Source organism: Panicum virgatum, chromosome 2N (assembly GCF_016808335.1).
Source record: "Panicum virgatum strain AP13 chromosome 2N, P.virgatum_v5, whole genome shotgun sequence".
Taxonomy (NCBI): Eukaryota; Viridiplantae; Streptophyta; class Magnoliopsida; order Poales; family Poaceae; genus Panicum; species Panicum virgatum.
In genome coordinates this window covers 34472661-34496808 of record NC_053146.1, presented here as the reverse complement: position 1 = coordinate 34496808, position 24148 = coordinate 34472661, and the positions used below count along the sequence as shown (strand labels likewise).

Here is a 24148-nt window from a genome sequence, read left to right as displayed (position 1 = left end):
CTCTAGAATATTCTATGTCTATAAACAGTCCCGCTGTCCCGGGTCTGACAGCAATACATATCTCAAGTCACCTAGGACAATAATATTTTCCAAATGTGCTTGTTGCTCCAGTGATTGCATCCTAACTCATCCACTGTTACAAGTGTCGCAGAATCTCTTTCGACATGCATATAGATAATAAAACAGTAACTACAATTTTCGTAACTTTGCCCCAACCAATTTGCATGTCAGAGAATAAACCTGATCCTTTCTAACTACGGATTGAGAGATGAAACTCGTGATCAGCGATAAGCGCCCAGACTTCTATCATGGAGCCAATGTCTCACTACGCACCATCACACTTGGGGCAGCTTGTCACGCTCAACAACTACAATATTAGACAGGTAGCTGAACCTTTCCTAGAATAAATAAAACTTGGACGAAGTATGGATGCGATACTTCTTGTGAGCAATGTCTGTATCATCAAAAGATTCAGGGAATGATACAAAAGACATACAGGGGTTCCTTGAAAAAGGGCAGTCCCCCACACCAGTCATCCTTACCATCGACCCAGAACCTACTCTTTAACTCGTTCTTCTCGCAGTCGGTTCATTTGGACACATCGTGGAGACAAAACTTGTCTGTTCTCACGTCATCGTAATACAATTTCCATCCCCGGCTGATTGAGATGTGGCCCGCATTGGTTTGCCTGATTTTAGAACTAGTACTTGGAGCGTCTTTTGCATACTGATTCCCAGATCCTGCAGGTTGATGCGAAGTTGAGAATGTCCATCATGTCGAGCCGTTGGATTATAGTCCATCATGCATCCATAGGTTGATCACCATTGGCGTTTGATGCTTGTTATCAACTTGGAAGAAGACATGATGCGTCCAAGTGGATATTACAGTCAGATTATATTAAAGGACGAGCTTTGTGATGTGTTTATTTTTTTTTGCCTACAATTAATAATATATGTACTCGCTGGTGAGTTCATAAGATTAAGAATTCAAAGATTTTTCCAAAATTGTTCACGAAAACAGTAAAAACTTACTTAACATAATTGAGTGAAAGACAGCCGCATTATAATTAAATTCTATATATTTTTTTTGTCCCTGATTCATTACTATATATATACACTAGCAATCAAAGAGATTGTATATATTGTATTTTCTTACTTATGTTGCCTGTATGCATATCAGAACTTAACGAGTATGTTAAAATAAAATATATTTTGTGAATCGTGGAATATAAATGAAACATATGTTTTGCATTATAGCTTGATTTCATCTCCTTTTATCCTGCCGTGTAACCCTAGGTTCATCACTTGGAGGGGCTCGAATCGTTCGGTCCCATGGAACCTTAGTCAGTGGCGGATGCAGGATTGGAGGCAAGGGGGGCTGAAACAATAGAGATGTTGATTTGTGTGAAGATTTAATGGTGATTTGGAGGTCTTGCTACAGTGTTTTACGTGTAATTAGGGGAGCTTAGGGGGGGGGGGGGCGGGGCTTGAGCCCCCCTCCTGTATCCGCCCCTGACCTTAGTGTTCCGGACTCGCACTTATACAAGATGTCGTTCACCGCATCCGCCTAGGCACCGCCGCTCCCCAGTCCCCACCCCCACCCCAGCAGGTGTCGCTGGCCCCTTGGTCTCATCTGCTCTCTGAAAAATACAGCAGTCGCCGGCCACCGGGCACCGCCTTCTTGGGAAGAAGGGTAAGTACACCGTCGAATCTTTGGTCTCTTGAGTATTATGTTTGTTCATTCCTGTCCGCTCTGACCATGGCAATAAACATATTTCACTTTAATAAACTAAAAAAGAAACCAATTCATAGTTCGGTACGACAGAGTAATATTTTATCCCCAAAGATGGCTGGCAAAAGTTTTACATTGATCGGCAGGATATGTGTAGAGTTTTTCAAGGACATCCAATACATATTAATGAATAGCTGTACAAAGTGGGATTAGGGAATGGGGGCCAATGTTGGTTCTAAGCTAAAAACATTCAACATTATATATATTTTCTATTGACTCTTTGCAGCCTTTTTTATCTTCTTCTATCAAAAGGATGGTTTTGGTATGTCTAATAGGTAGGAAGTCCTTTCCTTCTTATCCCTCTTATTATGCCATCCCCCTTGTCCCGTGCAAAGATTCATTCTTGACCTTAACATTGTTTCATGGGAAGGAGTTTGTTCTTGCAATGTTTTTACCACTTCCAATGTTGCATGCTTCACTTCTGTTATTGAATCAAAACATGACTATTTTTTTAGAGGTTAAAAGTGAGTATAGACACCAAGCTATTATGCTTTGTCTGTCCTTTTTAGGTTTACTATCCATTAGTTTGAGAAACATTCATGTCTACAACACTATTTTGGTTAATCCTTACACAGGATCAGTTTTGCATTTGTGATTTGCACTGGCAGGGAACATGGCAATGGACGACGAGTATGCGTATATTAATCCTGAACGGACGAGAACACTACTGGAGACACCCTCAGGCTTCGCCCTGTTTGATGTTGATGATGATGCACTCAAAGAAGCTGATGTACTCGTTGAATTCTCTTTCTTTTGTACAGATGTTTCGCTATTTCCCTTTTCTTTTCATCTTGACCTTGCAATTGGTAATAAATCTGCACATGTTTTGTCATTTCTCTTTGCAGGATACCTGGGTGTATTTTAGGGATGTAGATACTGCAAAAAATGTACAATCTGAAATTGTGGATACGTTTGTTTGGATTAGATCACTATTTTTTTGCTTTCCATTTGATAATTCTTTTTGCTTCTTTGACAGGTTATGTTTACCCTTGGCTTTGTGAAGTTTGATGACAAAACTACTGCTTGGGATGGTCAGACAGGTCCTAGCAATGAACTCATCCGTCTAATTCGAAGATACTGCAAGGGTAGAAAGCATCTTATTGTTCAAAGTGCTGATATTAAAGTCATTATTGAGGAAAAGCTGGTCAGTGTATTCTCTCAATTATTTCGCTATGCCAAATGCCCCATGCTGACTCTATGAATTTGCTGATCCATGATTCAAAACTTACATCTTCAGAATGTCAAATGTTCATACGACAAAAATGTTGTTGATGAACTCGTTTGGGGGATGAAGAATGTCCTTCGTGAGTTTATTCTCCAAGAAAAGTACAACGTAACACGGGAGTACCGGTGTCTCCCGGTGAGCAAGGGATTGAAACAGTGTTTAAAAGATCATTTGATCAATTTGTCTACAACAGAGGTAACTCTTGCACACCCACCCCCCACCCCCAACGCGCCACACATAAAAATACTCAACTCAAATTAGTAATAATTAGAGCAGCCATCTTAATTCAAATATATAATTATTTGGTTCTTTTCTATTTATTTCAGCTTGATGCAAATTTCATACCAAAAATTGGCTTATTACACTATCTCAACATAACTTTAAAGCAAGTTCCCAGGATGTTGAGGGAGTCATATGGTGACCATGTTTGTAGAATTGGTGAACATATTAAAAGTAACTCGATGTATGCCAGAGTCCTTGCAAGAATTCTTGTCCCTGAGTTGGCACCAGAATATGATTTCTGTAAGGTACATGCTTATCTAATATTGGCACCAAACTATGAATGTTTGAACAGATGCCATAAACCTTGTCATTCATTTACATCAATAATTGTCTGTACAGATGTTGTCACCTGACTTAGCACTGAAGATCCAAGAAGCAGATAAATCTGCAACTAAATATCGAGATGAACAGCTTACCATGCATGACAGGGAAATTATTATGGGAGCTCTTAGTATCCTGTTGTCAGTTCCAAAACAAAGAGATGACATTATGATCTGTGTCAAGCTTATGGAAGCAGAAATGTGTACAAGATTGATGCTTCTTGAAGATCCACATGAAAAATTTGTAAGGTTTGTGATGCATGTATTTTCCATTTATGGAGATATGTTTGTTAAGACCAAAAACTGCATAATACAGTCATCTTTTGTTTCGTCTCACGACATCATATTGATTTGCAATGGCAGGGTACCTACAAATTTGAAGCACTCAACTTTTAGGAGGACACTCCTCGAGACTCCTTCAGGTTTTGCTATTTTTGATGTTAACGAGGATGTGTTTAGATGGCCTCGGGTATTTGTCGGCACCTCATCCATCTTCAATTCCTCTTTGGTGACTCAGTGATAAATTTTCTCCCCCTTACAATTTTTGGAGCATATGTGGGTACGGTTTATCGATGCAAGGGAAGCACGTCAGGTACAAATGTAAATCCATGCACATATAAGTTGCTTCTTAAAATAGTAATTTGTTCATTGGATCTAATAGAAACAACATTGGTCCAATTTTTATAGGACAAATGATTATGTTCAATAATATGCCCTCCCTTCTTGGTTGTTTGATCCCATCAGAGGGTCTGGTAGCCTTATTTGCTTAAGCCTTTGTTCACTTAGCCAGTGGATCATATGTATTCCTAATCTGCAATTGGATATTGCTAGGAGGGCTAGGTGGTCACCTTTTAATACACTGCTACAAACACTATTATTTCCATCTAGCCCTAGTTGGGTCGACCAAAACACGCGCCACACAGTTAGAAATGGAATTCTATCTCTAATCATAGTAGCTTGGACCTGCTATGTTGAGGTAAACATAGGTAGTTTCACAGTTCAAACTCATAAGCTGAGTTCGAAATGTTATTACCCACTTGCTCGTTTATTTTGTGCTTGGGGTTGTAGGGCAACATACATAGCACGTAGCAGCTGATTGACTATTATACGGACCGGTGGGATACATTGGCTAGTGAGTCTTCAAGTGGTGCTGCCTTGTAGTCTCCTTGTACCTACTTATTGGGTATGCACATAAGTTTGTTCTTTGCTATATTGCATGTGCTGTCCTCCTATTTTTGAAATTTAATGTGTTATGATACTTTGTTAGTTTGTTGTGTTGTGTTATATTTTGAAGTTATTCTTTATGTTGTACTTGCATTCCTACGTTTTTTACTGCTGTTGGGTTGGCCATTCTTTTCTAACATTATGCTACCTTGTCTGAGAGGTTGTCTTAGCCCTCGGTTTCGTAAATGTTAAAGACAATTCTATTGCTCAGAACAGTTATGATGGTCCTGGCCAGGAGCTGAGTAGCCTTATTCTAAATCTGTGTGGACATGATACTAAATTGATTGTTCAAGATGATGCTCATAGAGGAAAAACTTGTTAGTATTTTCCTTGTTACATTTATGTTAAATTAAATGATCGATGCAGCATGAATTCTAATGTGAATCATTTTCAGAAGGTCAAATGTTTCACTAAAATTTCAAATTATGATGATTGTCTTGGTGATTTGATGTGGGGCCTAAAGAATCTCCTGCTTGAATTTATTCCCCAAGAGAAGGACAATGTAACTCAAGAGTATTATCTTCCAATGAGCAAGGGATTGCAAAAGTCCTCAAAATCATATGGATTTAATGTCTCACTTCAACAGGTACTTATTCTCGCTTGCTACCGCACCGCTATCATCTACTATGTGTATTGTATATAATAGCAATATAGTTGCATATGTGCATTTTGCACCATATAACAGGGTGACAAGCATAAATGTTTGAGCACACAGCTTACAGCAGACCTTCCTAGCATTTAAACAATCCCAGGGCACCAAAGGGTGGCATAAAAGCATTGGAAAAAGCATAAGCTATTCAACCTCTGAAAGCAATATTAATATGCACATTACTGTTCCTTTTGCATAAATGGCCATCTCCTCCTCTGTAATTGTCTGTACCTGGGTTGCTTGGTACAGGTTGATTGCTTCAAAGCCCGAATGGGTAATCTCAAATCCATGGGAGTCTGATCGGTTTCCTCAGTAGAATGCTTTCTAGAGAACTGATCCAGCTCGAATTCCTAGATGCAGGACATAGAGTACCCACTGCATGAGCATCTTGTAAACTCCCATTCATTATAGTTTATGAAACATAATGAATTTCTTTTTTTTCCAATGCCCCTACAAGTTGCAGGGCAATTGCACACTGAAAAAACAAGTGTCTCAGTATCATCTTTAGTGCAAGAGACATTTCTTTACATTAGTGGTCTGATTCCATAAATTTCACTAACAAGTTATTTCATAGTCTGCAAAAGTGTTTGGAAGGCATGCTAATGTTTTTTTAAAATTCCAGATGGATAGAGAGTTTGTATACTTTCTTGGTTATTTGGTACATCTTGACTGGACTTCATTGATTTTGCCTATCATCTTCCGCAAAATGTTTGATCAACATGTTTGTCAGATTGGTGAATCAATTAAAAATAATGTGATATATGCAAAAGTGATTGCACATATCCTTGTTCCTGAGTTTGCAGACAAATTTGATTTATTCAAGGTTGTGACTATTTTGAATTCATTTACTTTAAGTTGAGTATTCAGTGTTAAAATATTAACTGATAAATGTTGCTTCCTCTGGTACAGTTGCTACCTAGTGATCAAGCACATAAGGCTGCGAGTGTAGCAAGAGATTTACAAACATCGGGGAAATCTATCTGTGTACGTGACAAAGAGGCCATAATGGCAGTTTGTGATTATCTTTCATCTGTTCATGAAAACAGACAGCGCTATGTGCAGTTTCTCAAATCTGAGTGTACAAAAGAGGAATTGCCAAGAATCAGGGGGCACATTAGTCTACTGAACTGGTGGTTTTGTTCAGTGGCAAAAGCTTCTAGTTCAGATAAGTTGATAGTTGATGCTCCGGACAGTGTGTCCGATCAAATTAGAGATAGACATGATGCTAAGACTGGAGAAAAGGCTGAGAAGACAGCCCCAGGTTGAAAAGACCATGGGCGAAAATAATTCATGTGATGACAAATCTGTACGTAGTGATGAGTCTGGTCTCTCCTGTCATGATTCATTTCAGAAAGTTCCGAACGTTGAGAATGCCAAACCTTAGCAGCAACCTGTCTATATTTCTGTAACAACAGAACATCAAGGTGATGCTGAGGTGTTCAAGATGGGAGAGAAGGCTGAGAAGACAGACCCGGAGGTTGAGAAGACCATGAGCAAAAATAATTCTTGTGAGGACAAATCTGCACATGTTGATGAGTTTGGTCTCTCCTGTCATGATTCGTTTAAGTACATGCTACTATATTACCCACCCTCTAGGGTTTGGAGGAATACAATAGAATTAGCACTCTAGATGGACCTAAACCATATACATCAACACCCTCCGCAGTGTGAACTACCGGCGCAGCGGAGTTCAAAACTGAAGAACAAAGAAAACACACACAGGGACAACTATAACACCCTAATTTAATTTTCAGCTTTTATAATAATTTAATTGGGCTTTATTTAAATTTCTAACGTTATTTGTGTTTAGTCTTGCATTTAATCAAAATTTTGTTTCTTAAGTAATTAAAATTTATCATAAGGTTAAACTGTGTTGTTGCATTCATGCTGGTGCACTTCTTTATTTGGTTGTGTGCTAGGGTTTTGAATTCAAAATTCGAATTTGAATTCAAATATTTTTGTGTTGAGAGTAATTAGAATCTAGAAAGGAAAAAGGGAAGCAAACCCAAAGCAACTCAACCCAAAACCAATCCAGGCAGCCTAGCAACCCAACCCGCTTGGCCCAACTTCCTTTTCCCCTTCTCGCTTGGCCCAACTTCCTTTTCCCCTTCTCCCCGGCCCACTTTCCTTCCCCTGGGTCCAGCCCGACCCCTCCTCCTTTCCCACCCCGCGCTCGGCCCAGCAGTGCCACTCCCCCACTCACGGCCCACGACGCGCGCCTCAGCCCAGCACGCGGAGCAGCCCGCGCGCGTCACTCTCTTCCTCTGACAGCGTGACCCCACGCGTCAGCGCCCACCCCTTCCCTTTCCTTTCTTCCACCTCGCGCCCGAACTCCTCTGCTCCGCTCCGCCCGCACCCCCGCTGCCCGTGGCCCCGCTCCGCCCCGTGCGCGCGCCCGAGACCCACTGGCCGGCCTCCCAGAGCCCCTCCCCCTCTAGAAGTTTCCCTGCCCGGGCCCCGGATCAGAAGAATCCATTGGGCGCGATCCGTTTCTTCCACCGCCGGGATCACGGCCGAGATCTCTGCACCGAGCCCGCACGCCTAGAATCACGGCCGGTATCCTTTTAATTGGCCCCGTGAGCCTTTACTGCACCCCACCTTCCCCTGCTTGCGCTAGAGCCCAGTTCCATCTCCCTCGCCGTGCCTCGCTGTGCTTCGCCATGCCACGTCCGAGCGCCGCCGTGGGCACGCTCCCCTTCTGCACCCAGCACCACCGCAACCCCTGCAAGAGGTTTGCCACAGCCCAGTGAAGCACGCCAAGCCCTCATCGCCGGCCCTATGCCTCTGCGCCATCGGAATCGTGCCGAGTCCCCAAACTCCGGTAAGGGTTGACCTCGGCCAATTCATCGCCGCTGGCGCATCTCAGACCCACCTGATCTCTCCTCTGGCTTCATAGCACGCTCGCACCTCGATCCGTGGAGCTCAGGAACCGGAGCATCGCTGCGTCAACCCCGTCCGCGACCACCACGCCATCGCCGCCGCCGAACTCCGACGTCGATGCCTCTGCGCGCCTTCGCTGCTCACTACCGAGCTTAGGTGAGCACGCCTTGATCCCCTGCTCCTTTTGCGCCAGGTTTTAGGACCCGTGGTACACCCTAGGTGCCCGGGCACTGTTCGCCGGTGAGCTAGCGCCGCCTCGCTCCGCCACGAGCCCCGTCCGAGCCCCGAGCAGGCCCCCCCGTCGCCACCAGTGCTTTACACATGCCACATAGATGCCTCCCGACCCAGACCCCGCTCGTATCCGCCCCGAGAAGACCGAGTTCGGTCTTCTCCGGCGCAGCGCCGCCGCGGGAGCACGTCTCCGGCGAGCTCGCCGCCGCCCCCGCGCCCAAATCCCCAGAGCCATCCGATTCAGATCCAACGCGCAAGATTAGATCGGGCTCCCTTTAGATCTGAACCGCTAGATCTTGATCCCACGGCCGAAATCTGCGCATACCCCTTCGGCCTGGACTTTTTGCTAAAGAGACCCTGCACTTTTTGGGAATCAACCCGCAGTCCACCTCTATTCAAAAGAAATTGCAGTTTAGTCCAGAAATTAGCGCCCAGCCCCCTGAACTCTTTAGAATTTGAACCCACCGTCCTTGGCTGCTGTTTTTGCAAGTTAGACCCTAGAGTTGTTGTTTAATTTCGTTTAGACCCTCGGTTTTTGCAAAAAAACCCCCTGGAACCTAGTTTTTCTCGCAGATAAGCCCCTAGAACTTGTTTTAGGCCTAGATTTTGCGTTTTAGCTCCGTTTTAGGCGTTCTTTATGTCCACGCGGTCGTTGTAACGCATAGAATAGTTCTAGCATAGTTTTGTTTGCTGTTTTCTTGTATTGATGTACTGTTTCTTAGTTTTTGCTATTGTTTGCATGTATGTTTATGTTGTGTATTCCTTTTGGCCATGTGTTCGTGAGTAGACGTTGATCCATCTGAGAAACCCCAATACCAGTACCCGGAGCAGCATCCATCTTCAGAGCAGTTTGATCAGCAGCAGGAGCAGTACGAGGAAGGCAAGTATAACATGAACAACCTATCACTTTTAAATACATTTTCATACGGCATTTTAATACTGTATACCTATAAGGACTTTCCTAGCCACTTTATATCCTTTATATATATCCTTTGGGTTGCATTTTAGTTAGTTGTGCTAGGTGCCGCGCTATAACACACTTGGTCCTTTTTAATTAATTTGATTAATGGTGTATGCAACTTAATTCTGAGAGTGGCCCGTTTGAGGGGCTCACGTCTCGTTAAAATTGGTTTTGTTAGAAACATGGTTTAGGGGGCCAGCACAGTGCTTACTGCCTGGTTCGCCACTCTCCATAAGGACCGGTTCATAGAGCGATAACCTAGGACAACAGCGCTACCACAAGACTGGAATGGGACGGTCTTGGCTTACTAATTAGGTCATTTTGGTTCGGGAGTAACTTACCGACGGGGCAAGAGGGGAGTCGAGCTTCAATGGTCCCCAGGCTATGAGGCTTGGTCTGTGTACCCCTCGAGGTGGGTACCATCGTTGCATTGCCTGAATCCTTAGCGGTTACACCTTACCAATGTGTCCTTTGTAACGGCCTCGTAGTGAGTTTGCTAGTCATCTCACCTAAGGAAGTGTGATGAACAATTAGCGTAGCTCACGACTTATGGGTAAAGATGTGCAATCTCTGCAGAGTGTAAAACTGGTATACTAGCCATGCTCATGGTAATGAGCGGCCCAGATCCTCCTTTTGATTAGTGGGGTTATCTCCTTCCGACGAGGGGGTGCCTCTCGGGGTTTTGGTATGGTTGTGGTTTGGTTCTCAGTAGTTCATGGTTAATATTGATTAATTACTATGTAACTGGGTTTATGGTAATTCATCAATTTGTAGTAATTAGCTTTAATAAAATTTTGCCAAGACTTAGAAGCTAATGCAGTTGAGTCAGCCAACCTTAGAGCCTCATAGTTTGTGTTATACTTGTTGAGTACAAGTTGTGTACTCACTCTTGACTACTCTACTCTTTTTCCTCTTGGGGATACTCTACTGCTGCTCAGTTCCTGCCGACGCGAGGGAGTTCACCCGGAGCTACTAGGAGTACGAGGACTTCTAGGCGTTTCGTCTCCCAGTCGACGTCCTTGTGGCGCCCAGCTTCGTTGAGAGTTTACGTATATGTTTTTACGCTTCCGTATACTCTGTATCAGACATTTTGTCATTAATATAATAAATAACATTCGTATTCACTTTATTATATCTTTTACGTGATGTGTGCTGTGATATATTGTTCATTCTGTTGTATATACATGTGACTTGATCCTGACACGTATATGATTGCTCGGTTTATGTCCTTTTATAAACCGGGTGTTACAGAGTGGTATCAGAGCCGTATCGACTGTAGGACGAAAGCCTAGATAGAACTGGTTGAGTCTTAGGTCTTCTTTTCTCTAATCATTGTCTGCTGAAACTATTTTGCTATTATACTCCTTGAGTTCTAAGATTTTTACTCGTCCTACCTTGATTTCTCTTTATAGAATAGTTTCCGTAGATTTTGACCTGAAGGAAATCGTCTGACCATCATAGGTGTAAGCTAAATGACCCTTTTATAATAGCACGATAGAACGTTCTGCGACGCGTTGTGTTAGTCGAGTTGTGTGTTAAACTCAGCTAAAGTATAAATTTGTATGCTTGTCTTTATGCAACATGTTTGATTTGGATTTTTGGTTGATTGCATAGTTTAGCCGTTGAACTTGTTCAAATGGAAATCAGTTTTAAGTTAAAGTTAATTAATTAATAAAATGAGTTAGATCGTTGGGGGTAAAACCATCCACTCTATCCTCTCTACCATATCATGCCTTGGGCTTCTGTCTTTTGTTGAGAAGAAGGATAGCGCAAAGAGGAGGTGATATCCAGAGATTCACCGACAAGGACGTCAGTTTCTGTAAGGGGGTAGGGATGTGACACCCCGGCCTACAGATAGTACTAGAGAATTTGAGAATCTCTCAGATGAGGCCGAAGAGTTATTCTATAGTTCTCTTTTTCGGGTTTAAGTGACATCTATCTGGAGTTAGCAACAGTGATGCATGGGCAATGTTGTCTAAATAAGATAGAACCTTACATAGTGAGGTTTTCTCTCTTCCTTGACTTTACCAATCTATGCTTCCTTTTATCCCAGCTCAGATGTCGGCAGAACAAAAAGACCTTGTAGACCGTGCAATGGGTGATGGTGTTCATGCAACAGTTTCCGTGAAGCAGCCGACAACGGTGCAAGATCAGTTCTCGCAAACAACATACCACCCGAAGAATGGTGAGAAAGCTTGTCCGTGTTGCCAATTCTATGGTGTTCCCTGTCGTCAAGTTCGTGCGACTGAAGATGAAGCCAGGAGGAACCAGAGGTTGTTCTCCGGTACAAAGAGAAAGATGTCTCATCAAGAGCAGCTGGTAGAGGATTCCCTTTTCCTTGACTCTCCATCGGTCGATGAGCTACAGACCATCCAGAAGAGAAAGGATCCTGAGTGCTCTAGAGATACACAGGTCAAGAACCAAGCACTCTATGATTATGTTGATGGGTTGACTATCACTATGAATATGATTCAGCCACGTGGCCGCAAGGAGTCCAAAAAGTAAGCAGCAGAAATAATGCAAGATGGGATGTTAAGTTCACAGGGAGGTCAACCAAGTAGTGTCATTCACCTCCACCGCAAGTTCTACAAATGCGGACAAAAAGGTCATTATGCCAAAAGTTGTCCACAGAAGCACCTTTCACCGGCTCCACGGCAAGCAGGACAGCAGGGGCGCACAGCCCAACCCAGGGCGCCACGACAGGGGAAGGTGAACCATGTGACGGCCGAGTCAGCGGCCGAGTCTCCGAACGTGGTTATTGGTACGTCCATGGTCAACTCATATCCAACTACAGTGCTTTTTGATACTGGTGCTATGCATTCCTTTATTTCACAGTCTTTTGTCAAGCACCATGGTATTCGTACTAGCACATTAAAGAGGTGCATGTTAGTATCTTCACCTGGAGGACAATTGAGGTCTCATATCTCCTGCCCCAGAGTCATTGTTTCCATAGGGAGGGTAAAGTTCAGTGCAAATCTGATGGTGATAGACACCAAGTGTATTGATGTGATTTTGGGTATGGAGATCCTTACCAGATGGGGAGTCCGTATTGATCGTGCTCAGCGGTCAGTTCACTTGTTAGCATCTGATGGCCAAGAGGTAACAGTCAGTGCTACAGAGCCTTCTGGTTTTCTTCATCAGATGGAGGCTAGACCCACGGATGGTATTCGCGTGGTGTCTGAATTCCCGGATGTCTTTCCGGAGGACTTTCCAGAAGAAGGAAGAAGAGTTGATGAAGACATATCCGGATCTCTTTGCTAGCCAGCCCAGAATCTCGGGACGAGATTCCTGTAAGGGGGTAGGATTTGTAACACCCTAATTTAATTTTCAGCTTTTATAATAATTTAATTGGGCTTTATTTAAATTTCTAAGGTTATTTGTGTTTAGTCTTGCATTTAATCAAAATTTTGTTTCTTAAGTAATTAAAATTTATCATAGGGTTAAACTGTGTTGTTGCATTCATGCTGGTGCACTTCTTTATTTGGTTGTGTGCTAGGGTTTTGAATTCAAAATTCGAATTTGAATTCAAATAGTTTTGTGTTGAGAGTAATTAGAATCTAGAAAGGAAAAGGGAAGCAAACCCAAAGCAACTCAACCCAAAACCAATCCAGGCAGCCCAGCAACCCAACCCGCTTGGCCCAACTTCCTTTTCCCCTTCTCCCCGGCCCACTTTCCTTCCCCCGGGTCCAGCCCGACCCCTCCTCCTTTCCCACCCCGCGCTCGGCCCAGCAGTGCCACTCCCCCACTCACGGCCCGCAACGCGCGCCTCAGCCCAGCACGCGGAGCAGCCCGCGCGCGTAACTCTCTTCCTCTGACAGCGTGACCCCACGCGTCAGCGCCCACCCCTTCCCTTTCCTTTCTTCCACCTCGCGCCCGAACTCCTCTGCGCCGCTCCGCCCACACCTCCGCTGCCCGTGGCCCCGCTCCGCCCCGTGCGCGCGCCCGAGACTCACTGGCCGGCCTCCCAGAGCCCCTCCCCCTCTAGAAGTTTCCCTGCCCGGGCCCCGGATCACAAGAATCCGTTGGGCGCGATCCGTTTCTGCCGCCGCCGGGATCACGGCCGAGATCTCTGCACCGAGCCCGCACGCCTAGAATCACGGCCGGTATCCTTTAATTGGCCCCGTGAGCCTTTACTGCACCCCACCTTCCCCTGCTTGCGCGCCCAGAGCCCGGTTCCATCTCCCTCGCCGTGCCTCGCTGTGCTTCGCCACGCCACGTCCGAGCGCCGCCGTGGGCACGCTCCCCTTCTGCACCTAGCACCACCGCAACCCCTGCAAGAGGTTTGCCACAGCCCAGTGAAGCACGCCAAGCCCTCATCGCCGGCCCTATGCCTCTGCGCCATCGGAATCGCGCCGAGCCCCCAAACTCCGGTAAGGGTTGACCTCGGCCAATTCATCGCCGCTGGCGCATCTCAAACCCACCTGATCTCTCCTCTGGCTTCATAGCACGCTCGCACCTCGATCCGTGGAGCTCAGGAACCGGAGCATCGCTGCGTCAACCCCGTCCGCGACCACCACGCCATCGCCGCCAACGAACTCCGACGTCGATGCCTCTGCGCGCCTTCGCTGCTCACTACCGAGCTTAGGTGAGCACGCCTTGATCCCCTGCTCCTTTTGCGCCAGGTTTTAGGACCCGTGGTACACCCTAGGTGCCCGGGCACTGTTCGCCGGCGAGCTAGCGCCGCCTCGCTCCGCCACGAGCCCCGTCCGAGCCCCGAGCAGGCCCCCCCGTCGCCACCAGTGCTTTACACATGCCACATAGATGCCTCCCGACCCAGACCCCGCTCATATCCGCCCCGAGAAGACCGAGTTCGGTCTTCTCCGGCGCAGCGCCGCCGCGGGAGCACGTCTCCGGCGAGCTCCGCCGCCGCCCGCGCGCCCAAATCCCCAGAGCCATCCGATTCAAATCCAACGCGCAAGATTAGATCGGGCTCCCTTTAGATCTGAACCGCTAGATCTTGATCCCACGGCCGAAATCTGCGCGTACCCCTTCGGCCTGGACTTTTTGCTAAAGAGACCCTGCACTTTTTGGGAATCAACCCGCAGTCCACCTCTATTCAAAAGAATTTGCAGTTTAGTCCAGAAATTAGCGCCCAGCCCCCTAAACTCTTTAGAATTTGAACCCGCCGTCCTTGGCTGCTGTTTTTGCAAGTTAAACCCCAGAGTTGTTGTTTAATTTTGTTTAGACCCTCGGTTTTTGCAGAAAACCCCTTGGAACCTAGTTTTTCTCGCAGATAAGCCCTTAGAACTTGTTTTAGGCCTAGATTTTGCGTTTTAGCTCCGTTTTAGGCGTTCTTTATGTCCACGCGATCGTTGTAACGCGTAGAATAGTTCTAGCATAGTTTTGTTTGCTGTTTTCATGTATTGATGTACTGTTTCTTAGTTTTTGCTATTGTTTGCATGTATGTTTATGTTGTGTATTCCTTTTGGCCATGTGTTCGTGAGTAGACGTTGATCCATCTGAGAAACCCCAATACCAGTACCCGGAGCAGCATCCATCTTCAGAGCAGTTTGAGCAGCAGCAGGAGCAGTATGAATGCAAGTATAACATGAACAACCTATCACTTTTAAATACATTTTCATACGGCATTTTAATACTGTATACCTATAAGGACTTTCCTAGCCAATTTATATCCTTTATATATATCCTTTGGGTTGCATTTTAGTTAGTTGTGCTAGGTGCCGCGCTATAACACACTTGGTCCTTTTTAATTAATTTGATTAATGGTGTATGCAACTTAATTCTGAGAGTGGCCCGTTTGAGGGGCTCACGTCTCGTTAAAATTGGTTTTGTTAGAAACATGGTTTAGGGGGCCAGCACGGTGCTTACTGCCCGGTTGGCCACTCTCCATAAGGACTGGTTCATAGAGCGACAACCTGGGACAACAGCGCTACCACAAGACTGGAATGGGACGGTCTTGGCTTACTAATTAGGTCATTTTGGTTCGGGAGTAACTTACCGACGGGGCAAGAGGGGAGTCGAGCTTCAATGGTCCCCAGGCTACGAGGTTTGGTCTGTGTACCCCTCGAGGTGGGTACCATCGTTGCATTGCCTGAATCCTTAGCAGTTACACCTTACCAACGTGTCCTTTGTAACGGCCTCGTAGTGAGTTTGCTAGTCATCTCACCTAAGGAAGTGTGATGAACAACTAGCGTAGCTCACGACTTGTGGGTAAAGATGTGCAACCTCTGCAGAGTGTAAAACTGGTATACTAGCCGTGCTCACGGTCATGAGCGGCCTAGATCCTCCTTTTGATTAGTGGGGTTATCTCCTTCCGACGAGGGGGGTGCCTCTCGGGGTTTTGGTATGGTTGTGGTTTGGTTCTCAATAGTTCATGGTTAATATTGATTAATTACTATGTAACTGGGTTTATGGTAATTCATCAACTTGTAGTAATTAGCTTTAATAAAATTTTGCCAAGACTTTAAAGCTAATACAGTTGAGTCAGCCAACCTTAGGGCCTCATAGTTTGTGTTATACTTGTTGAGTACAAGTTGTGTACTCACTCTTGCCTACTCTACTCTTTTTCCTCTTGGGGATACTCTACTGCTGCTCAGTTCCTGCCGACGCGAGGGAGTTCACCCGGAGCTACCAGGAGTACGAGGACTTCTAGGCGTTTCGTCTCCCAGTCGACGTCCCTGTGGCGCCCAGCTTCGTCGAGAGTTTACGTATATGTTTTTACGCTTCCGCATACTCTGTATCAGCTATTTTGTCATTAATATAATAAATAACATTCGTATTCGCTTTATTATATCTTTTACATGATATGTGCTGTGATATATTGTTCATTCTGTTGTATATACGTGTGACTTGATCCTGGCACGTATATGATTGCTCGGTTTATGTCCTTTTATAAACCGGGTGTTACAACAACACCCCCCCCCCCCCCCGCAGCTACAACAAGCCATCTGCTACGTTGAGGCTGGAGCGAAACTCCGAGAAAGTCGAGGAGGGGAGACTGTTGGTGAAGATGTCGGTAAACTGGGAGGAGGTCGGGACATGGAGGACCCGAATATCGCAGATAGCGACCCGGTCGCGAACGAAGTGCAAGTCGATCTCCACATGCTTCGTCCGCTGATGCTGAACAGGGTTGGTGGAGAGGTACACAGCGCTGACGTTGTCGTAGTAGATGAGCGTGCTCTTGGCGAGCGGGCTATGGAGCTCCGCCAAGAGCTATCGAAGCCAGGACGCCTTCGCCACGCTTTTAGCGACAGCATGGTACTCTGCCAGTCTAGTCCGCGTCGGTGTAGACAACCAGCTCAACAGAGGGGGAGCGATGAAGAACCAGGCCGAGGTCAACAGTGCCATGGACATAGCAGAGGAGACGCTTCAGCGCAACAAGATGTGACTCCCGGGGATCATGCATATGAAGACAGATCTGCTGAATGGCATATGTTAGGTCCGGTTTGGTGAAAGTGAGGTACTACAAGGTTCCAGCAAGACTCTGGTAGGATCAGCCACGCGATCACCCAGAGCAGCAGACAGCTTCGCCTGAGTGTCGACAGGAGTGGAGCATGGCCTGCAATCAGTCATCCCAGCCCGCTCCAGAATATCAAGTGCATACTGCTGCTGGTGAAGGAGAAGGCCAGACGGGCGAGGCTCAACAGTAACACCCAAGAAGTGATGGAGCTGACCAAGATCCTTCATAGCAAACTCCCATTGCAGAGAGGAGATGATGCGCTGAAGCAACTACTGACTGGAGGCTGTGAGCACAATGTCATCGACATAGAGCAGCAGGTAGGCAGTCTCATCCCCATGGTGGTAGATGAACAGAGAAGTGTCAGACTTGGCCTTGGTGAACCCCCAATGTCAGCAAGAACGTGTCGAACCGAGAATACCAAGCCCGAGGAGCCTGCTTTAGACCATAGAGAGACTTGTTGAGCCGGCAGACCATGTCCGGATGACTGGAGTCCACAAATCCCGCTGGCTGAGAATAGTAGACTGTCTCTGATAGAGTGCCATGAAGAAATGCATTCTTCACATCCAGCTGGTGCACAGGCCAAGAGCGAGAGAGAGCGAGCGAGAGGACCGTGCGCACTAAAGCAGGCTTCACCACTGGACTGAAAGTATCATCATAGTCCACACCAGGTCGCTGGGTGAAACCCCGGAGAACCCAGCGAGCCTTGTAGCGATCCAGTGTGCCATCAGCCCGACGTTTATGCATCCAGATCCACTTGCCAGTGACCACATTGCAAACAGACGGACGCGGCACAAGGTCCCACGTCTGGTTGGCAAGAAGAACCGCGTACTCCTCTTCCATCGCACGACGCCAGTGAGGATCCACCAGAATGTCGCGCACAGAGGAGGGTACCGGAGAGATCTGCGGCTCTCCCTCGGTGGCGGAGAGAGTCGCGGGCTGAGAAGCCATCCGCCGAGTCACCATGGGATGAATATGATCAGGGCCCCGATGGATGACGGGCTGGTGGTACACCTCCGGCTCCACACAAGAGTGAGACGGTGGAGGTGGTGGCGGCGACGGCTCTGGTGGAGGTGGCAGCGGGGACGCTGGAGCCTCCGGAGCCGGAGTCGGCGTCGGTGCTGGCACCGAACGACGTCGGTACTCCTGCACCGGCTGAGCGTAGCGTGCAGGTGCAGGAGGAGGCATCGGAGCCGTGCGTGGCGCAGCAGAAGACACCGGGGCCGCATGTGGCACGACAGGAGACATTGGGGCCGCGCGTGGCATGACAGAAGGCGCCGGAGCCGCGCGTGGTACGACAGAAGGTACTGGGCCTCGTGAGGCGCAGTAGATATCACCGGAGGCAGTGCCGGTGTACCAGGAAGACCTGCAGGGAAAGGACAGACAGACAAAGGTGGCTGAACCACCGGGTTAGACCAAAACAGGGACTCCAACTTGGGGTCAGATGAAGGTGTAGAGGATGTGGAGTAGGGGAACTCCGACTCGTCAAACACAATGTGTTGGGAGATAAGGACCTGGCAAGAGGAGAGGTCAAAGCATCGGTACCCCTTGTGGTCAGGGGAGTAACCAAGAAACACACAACAAGTCGAGCGGGGTGCCAACTTGTGAGGAGCAGCGGTGGAGATGTTCGGATAACATGCACACCCGAAGACACGAAGGTGGTCGTAGCTGGGAGGGGTACCGAAAAGAGCGTGGTGAGGAGTGGGAGTAGGAGAAGCTGTGGATGGAAGGCGGTTGAGCAAGTTGGTGGTGGTGTGGAGACTCTCAGCCCAGAAGGGGAGGGGGGCAGAGAGGCCTGGATCAGAAGGGTGCGCATGACGTCATTTGTTGTGCGAATCATCTGCTCAGTCTTGCCGTTCTGAGGAGAGGTATACGGGCAAGACATGCGCAGCTGAACACCCCGAGAGAGGAAGAAAGAACAGGAGGTTGAGTTGTCGAACTCACGCCCGTTGTCACACTGGATGGCCTTAATGGTGAGGCCGAACTGAGTGGACACCCAGGCAAAGAAGTGGAGGAGGGTGGGAAAGGTCTCAGACTTGGCGCGCAAAGGAAAAGTCCAAGATTAATAAGAGAAATCATCAACTACCACCAGATAGTATTTATAACCAGAAATGCTGGGTACAGGAGAAGTCCACAGGTCATAATGAACAAGATCAAAAGCATGTGTCGCATGCGAAGAAGAAGAAGAAAAAGGAAGTATAACATGACGACCAAGCTGGCACGCATGACAGAGGTGCTCAATAGGAGCCCTAGTGCAAGAAACATCAGTACTACGACTAAGCCAAGCCAAAATGTCACGGCCAGGGTGACCAAGCTGGCGGTGCTAGGTGGTTGAAGACGGCGTCATGGCAAAGGCAGCAGACGAAGAGGAAGTCGAAGGCAAAGCAGCGGAAGTAGGAAGACGAAGGGTGTAAAGGGGCCCCGAGCTGTCACATCGGAGGAGCGGACATCGGGAAGCCGAATCCTTCACAGTAAGACCATATGAGTCAAATTCGATGGAACAAGAATTGTCAGCAGTAAACTGGCAAATGGAAAGAAGATTATGAATCATCTGAGGAGCAACAAGAACATTAGGAAGGCGGAAAGAACCAAGAGCAGAACCCACGGTGGTGACAGGAAGACAGGACCCATCACCAACCATGATGGAAGAAGGACAAGAGGGATGTGGGGTTCGGACAGAAGAGAGGATACCGGCATCTGGGGTGGTGTGGAAGGAGGCACCCGAGTCAGCGATCCACTCGGTGCTGACCGGCGGTGTCAGCCGCATGGTGCTGAAGGACTACGCCAGCGCGGCCTGGTCCCACCCCCAGGCCAGGTGGGTGGCTGGCTGGGCTGAGCAGGTGGAGTCCAGGATGGCGCGAACAGGGGAGCAGCACCGGTGAACATGGTCGCCGGCTACTGTGGGCAAGAGCCTCCCTGACCCTGGAATGGCCACATCGAGATGCGCCCTGACCATGGGTTGCTGAAGGATAGCCAGGATGTACATCCAGAGGCAGGGGCAGGAGCGGGAGTTGGGCCCCTACCAGAGCCACCACCGTTACCAACAGCACCAGAAGCAGGGCCACCAGTACCACCACCACCACGTTGCCCCCCCCCCCCCCCGCCGATGACGTCCTGCACGCCCCCCCGACCCCCGGTCAGTCTGGTGGGAGGAGCACCAAGGAGGGAGGTGGCTGGCGAGGCGGAGGAAGCCGGTGGAGCAGCCACGAGCACGGTGGAGGAGGATGAGGACGAGCTGGTCACGGGACCCCTGGTGATCTCCTTGAGAACAAGGTCGTCCTAGACCTAAAGGAAGGAGGGGAAGGGCCTTTGGCGGGTGATCCATGTTCGTAGGTGGTCGTAGGTGGAGCTGAGACCCCGCAGGACATTGAGCACGAAGACCCGGTCGGGCACCGGGCACCCGAGGTCGTGAAGAGCTTCGACCATGCCCTTCATCCTCCTGTAGAACTCACCAACGGAGAGGTCCCCCTGCTCGAAAGTGCGGAAGGTGGCATCGAGCTGGAGAGCGCGGAATTCGGCGTTGCCGAGGAACTACCCCTCGAGCGCCAGCTAGGCCTGTCGCGCGGTGCCACCGTGAGTCCTGACGATGTCCTGCAGATCTAGGGAGATGGTCCCAAAGATCCAGGACATGGCGACGCTATCGAGGCGCAGCCACACCATGTCTCGCGCCTCGACCGGCGTGTCGAGGAGGATGTGGTCGTCGAGGGCATAGCGGCAGAGGGCGAGGAGGACCTGGTCCTGCCAGCGCCCGTAGGAGGAGGACATAGGGTCGTGGAGGACGGAGAACAGGGCCATGATGTTCTGGACGCCGGTGGTCTGAACGTGGAGTTGGGCGACCATGGGATTGGTCGGGTCGAGCAGGGGTCCAAAACCCGAGGGCTGAGCCTGGTGGAAAGAAGAGGCGGCGTGCTCGGCGAATGGGACGACGGGCTGCTGGCCGGAGGAGAGGAGGAGGTAGTGCTCCGCCTCGGCGACCCGGTGAGCAAGAGCGTCGGCGGCGGTGCGCTCGCGCTCCCAAGCGAGGGCAGCCACGCGGACCCGCTCCTGAGCTGCCGTAGCCTCGGACTTAGCGGCGAGGAGGGCCGTGGCGAGAGCAGCGTCGGCCGGACTAGCTCCAGCGACGAGGGGCGGTGTCCCGCGGAAGGTGGCGGTGGCGAACGGCGCGTCCACGGGGTGCATATCCAGCCCATGCCAGGGAGGAGAAGGGGCAAAGGCCGCGCCCCCCGCGCCCGCACCCATGTCTACGGCAGCGGTGGTGGCAGCGGCTGCGGCGTCACCCACGCCCGCACTTGTGCCCCCCGCGCCCGCAGCAGCTGCGTTGGCGGCGGCAGCGGCCGCGGCCGCGGCGTCGCCCGTGCCCGCATCCACGCCCCCCACACCCATGCCTGTGACATCTCAGGTGTCTAGTTACTAAATTAGAGTTTAATGTGTGGATTTTGTGTTCATTAATGCTTGATAGTTAAAAATATTTTGTGCAAAAGTAGGGATATTTTGGTAATTATGAAAAAAATCTATAAGTCCCTTTGCGCAAAAGTTTTGACTCAGGGAATAATTTCAACTTTATTATGGGCTTTATTACAAACATGCTAGTATTATTTATTTTGATAGCAATGTTGCATTTTAGCCCAGAAATATACTAATTTTTGCTATCAAAAGTATTATTCCTTAATGAAATAAAGTGTATTTGAACTTTTGAAAATATTTCAAAATCCTTTGATTTGGTGCAAATTTGCATAACATGAAAGTTGTAGATATTGAAAAATTGAACAATTTTGATGTTGGGCACTTTTTCATTTGTGCCCTAGATCAGTGGAGAATTTTATTTTACAATTAGCCCCCTCAACTTTTTGAAATCACAAAAAACAACCCTGGCAGTCTTCTTCCTCTCCTCTACTGGAAAACAGGACTACAACCGACCTCCTTGGCCCTCTCCTGGCCCCACCCCTTCCCTTTTCTGGCCCACACGAACCTGCTGCCGCCGCGCCGCCACACACTGCCCCTGTTCTTTTGCTCCGGCGAGCGCGCCACCACTGATTTCGCCCCAAGGTAGCCGCACCACCTCGGGGTACCAACCTGTCGCCCCCACACGTCGCAAGCAAACCCCCGCCGCCACTTCCCCCACCCCTGCTGGCCATCTGTGCTCACGCCACGCCGCCCACCCGCGACACCTCGCCGGCACCCATGGATATACCGGTGCCGTCGCCAATTCGCCCTTCTCTCATGTTAAACTCGATCCCCAGGCTTCCTTTGTGCTCATCCTCCCCTCCTCTAGCCTATATATAGCCCTGACTGGACCCTCGCTGGCAATACATACCCGCCGCCCCTCTCCTCCTACTCCGACGAGCTCCGCTGCCGTCGAGCCCCTAGCTCTGCGCTCCCTCCTCCCAAATTAAGTACCCCATGACCTTTGCTACCTCCCTTGGAAATTTCCTAACCAGCTGCCCTCACCGGAGTGCCGCCTAGCGCAGCCACCGACGAGCTCACCCGCCGCCGGCCCGCTGCTCTCTGTGGCACCGCCGCTACAGGCCACCCCGACCCTAACTAAAGCAGCCTAGAGGTAGTCCTTGAGCCCCTTTTGCTTTTCCCCTATAGGGCCCCCACCTCCGGCGAGGGAGCTCATCGGAGTTCGGTCGGAGCAGAGCTCCCCTGCCGTCGACCATGACCCAGGGACCCGATTGAAATGTTTGTTTTGTTCCAGGGACCTTTCTGTAATTGTTTAAATCCTTTTTTTGTAAACTTTGAAAAATCATAGAAAAGTGTAGAAAAATTAGAAAAATGTGAAATTAATTTTGTTTGGTTCCTTGTGATAAACTCTAAATGATGATGTTATGAGTCTAGCTTGAAACTTTGTGTAGCAAGTTTTAAAAATAGGATTAGTTTATAGATCTTTTATCTTTTATTTTGAAGCTATGTTTTAAATGAACTTTGAACTATGTGATCTTTGGAGCATGTCAAGCTTTTTTTAAAAAAAAATTCAAAACACATTATTGGACCTTAACTTATTTTTTTTAAAAACTTTTTCTCTCTATATAATGTTTATATCTTAAAAGATTTATTTAAAAACCTTTTTGTGGTTTGTTTTGAATTAAATCACCTTTTCTTTTTCCTTTTGACTTCAAACCATGTTTCTTAGTATAACTAGTTTTGTTATTTCATGGAGTTCTTTATGTTCCTTTTTACTTTATAAATAACTGCCTAGTAGATAGATAATGAGTGGTTGTTTTCTTGATTGGAGTTTTGTTGAATCATAACTTTTTAGTGAAGGAAAGCTATACTCAAGCACTTCGCTAATTTACATTTACTGCATTGCATATATAAACATCGTTAGCCGACGAAACATACGAGCTCATCCAGGAACCAGACGGAAATTTCTCTGAAGCCCGGACCAACGTTGAATTAACTGAAGCTCCGAACTCTGATTCGGAAGAACTAAAGACCACTGACTCTATAGACACCAATACAGGCAAGTCCCGGTGCATAATCCTATTATTTTATGCAACTTATTACTGTTTTCTTATGCATTTAAGTTATTGGAGTTGAATGAAAACTTAGATGCATAATTTTAGGTACCTGTTGTTTGAACACTAGAAACAGAGTCCGACTAGATGCTATACTAATAGGACCGGTAAAAGTCGAGTGATTTCCTGTCATTCGCAAGATTTATAGGAGTTGATTGTTTACTTTATGCAATCACTATAAGGACCATGACCGGATTTGGTCAACCTCTTTATTTGAAATCCGTCTGTGTTGACAAATTTGCTAAGGCCGCAGTGTGTTGGTGATCATGGTTAAGCGTTTGAAAGTACTAGCCACATGCCGTGAATTATGGGTAAGCGGCAAGCCTAGTAACTCCTCGGCCCGGCAAATGGATATACCTACCACTCTCTTTTAGGGATAAGATGAATAACTTGGATAAGGGACGAGGTTGGTGCCCACTTAAATTGTAGAGCTACACTACGACTATAAGGGACAAGGTGGGTGCCCTATAGTCGGGGAGAGTGGTCCTGTCCATGAATCGGAAAAAGAAGCCAAAGGTTGCTTTGGAGTGACTCGTCAGTGCTCCAAGCGTGTGTGTTGGGTTTACCTTGCAAGGATAAAATTCGGTTCGAACTGTTCCGCCTCTCATGGATATTGAGACTGCTTAATCGCTTTGCCACATGGAGTAAGG

The 24148-nt window shown here is 47.8% G+C and overlaps 2 protein-coding genes across 2 annotated transcripts; both read left to right on the top strand.

Moving 5' to 3' along the window:
* Positions 1-2404: 2404 nt before the first annotated feature.
* On the top strand, positions 2405-5164 carry LOC120662543 (probable nucleolar protein 5-1). The gene is made up of 9 exons (XM_039941672.1): positions 2405-2521; positions 2637-2678; positions 2768-2935; positions 3029-3211; positions 3343-3543; positions 3638-3867; positions 3982-4087; positions 4169-4210; positions 5003-5164. The coding sequence occupies exons 1-9, from the start codon at positions 2405-2407 to the stop codon at positions 5162-5164; spliced, it is 1251 nt and encodes a 416-aa protein (XP_039797606.1).
* On the top strand, positions 5150-7056 carry LOC120658798. Its single transcript, XM_039936981.1, has 3 exons — positions 5150-5428; positions 6114-6314; positions 6401-7056. Exons 1-3 carry the CDS (start codon positions 5210-5212, stop codon positions 6755-6757), a joined length of 777 nt encoding a protein of 258 aa, XP_039792915.1. The 5' UTR covers positions 5150-5209; the 3' UTR covers positions 6758-7056.
* Positions 7057-24148: the final 17092 nt, after the last annotated feature.

Excerpts from the sequence above, each read along its gene's own strand:
- LOC120662543 (XM_039941672.1), top strand. The coding sequence starts at position 2,405 with ATGGCAATGGACGACGAGTATGCGTATATTAATCCTGAACGGACGAGA. Across the intron at positions 3,544-3,637 it reads CAGAATATGATTTCTGTAAG|ATGTTGTCACCTGACTTAGC; the intron begins GTACATGCTTAT and ends TTGTCTGTACAG. Across the intron at positions 4,088-4,168 it reads ATGTGTTTAGATGGCCTCGG|CATATGTGGGTACGGTTTAT; the intron begins GTATTTGTCGGC and ends CAATTTTTGGAG.
- LOC120658798 (XM_039936981.1), top strand. The coding sequence starts at position 5,210 with ATGAATTCTAATGTGAATCATTTTCAGAAGGTCAAATGTTTCACTAAA. Across the intron at positions 5,429-6,113 it reads TTAATGTCTCACTTCAACAG|ATGGATAGAGAGTTTGTATA; the intron begins GTACTTATTCTC and ends TTAAAATTCCAG. Across the intron at positions 6,315-6,400 it reads ACAAATTTGATTTATTCAAG|TTGCTACCTAGTGATCAAGC; the intron begins GTTGTGACTATT and ends CCTCTGGTACAG.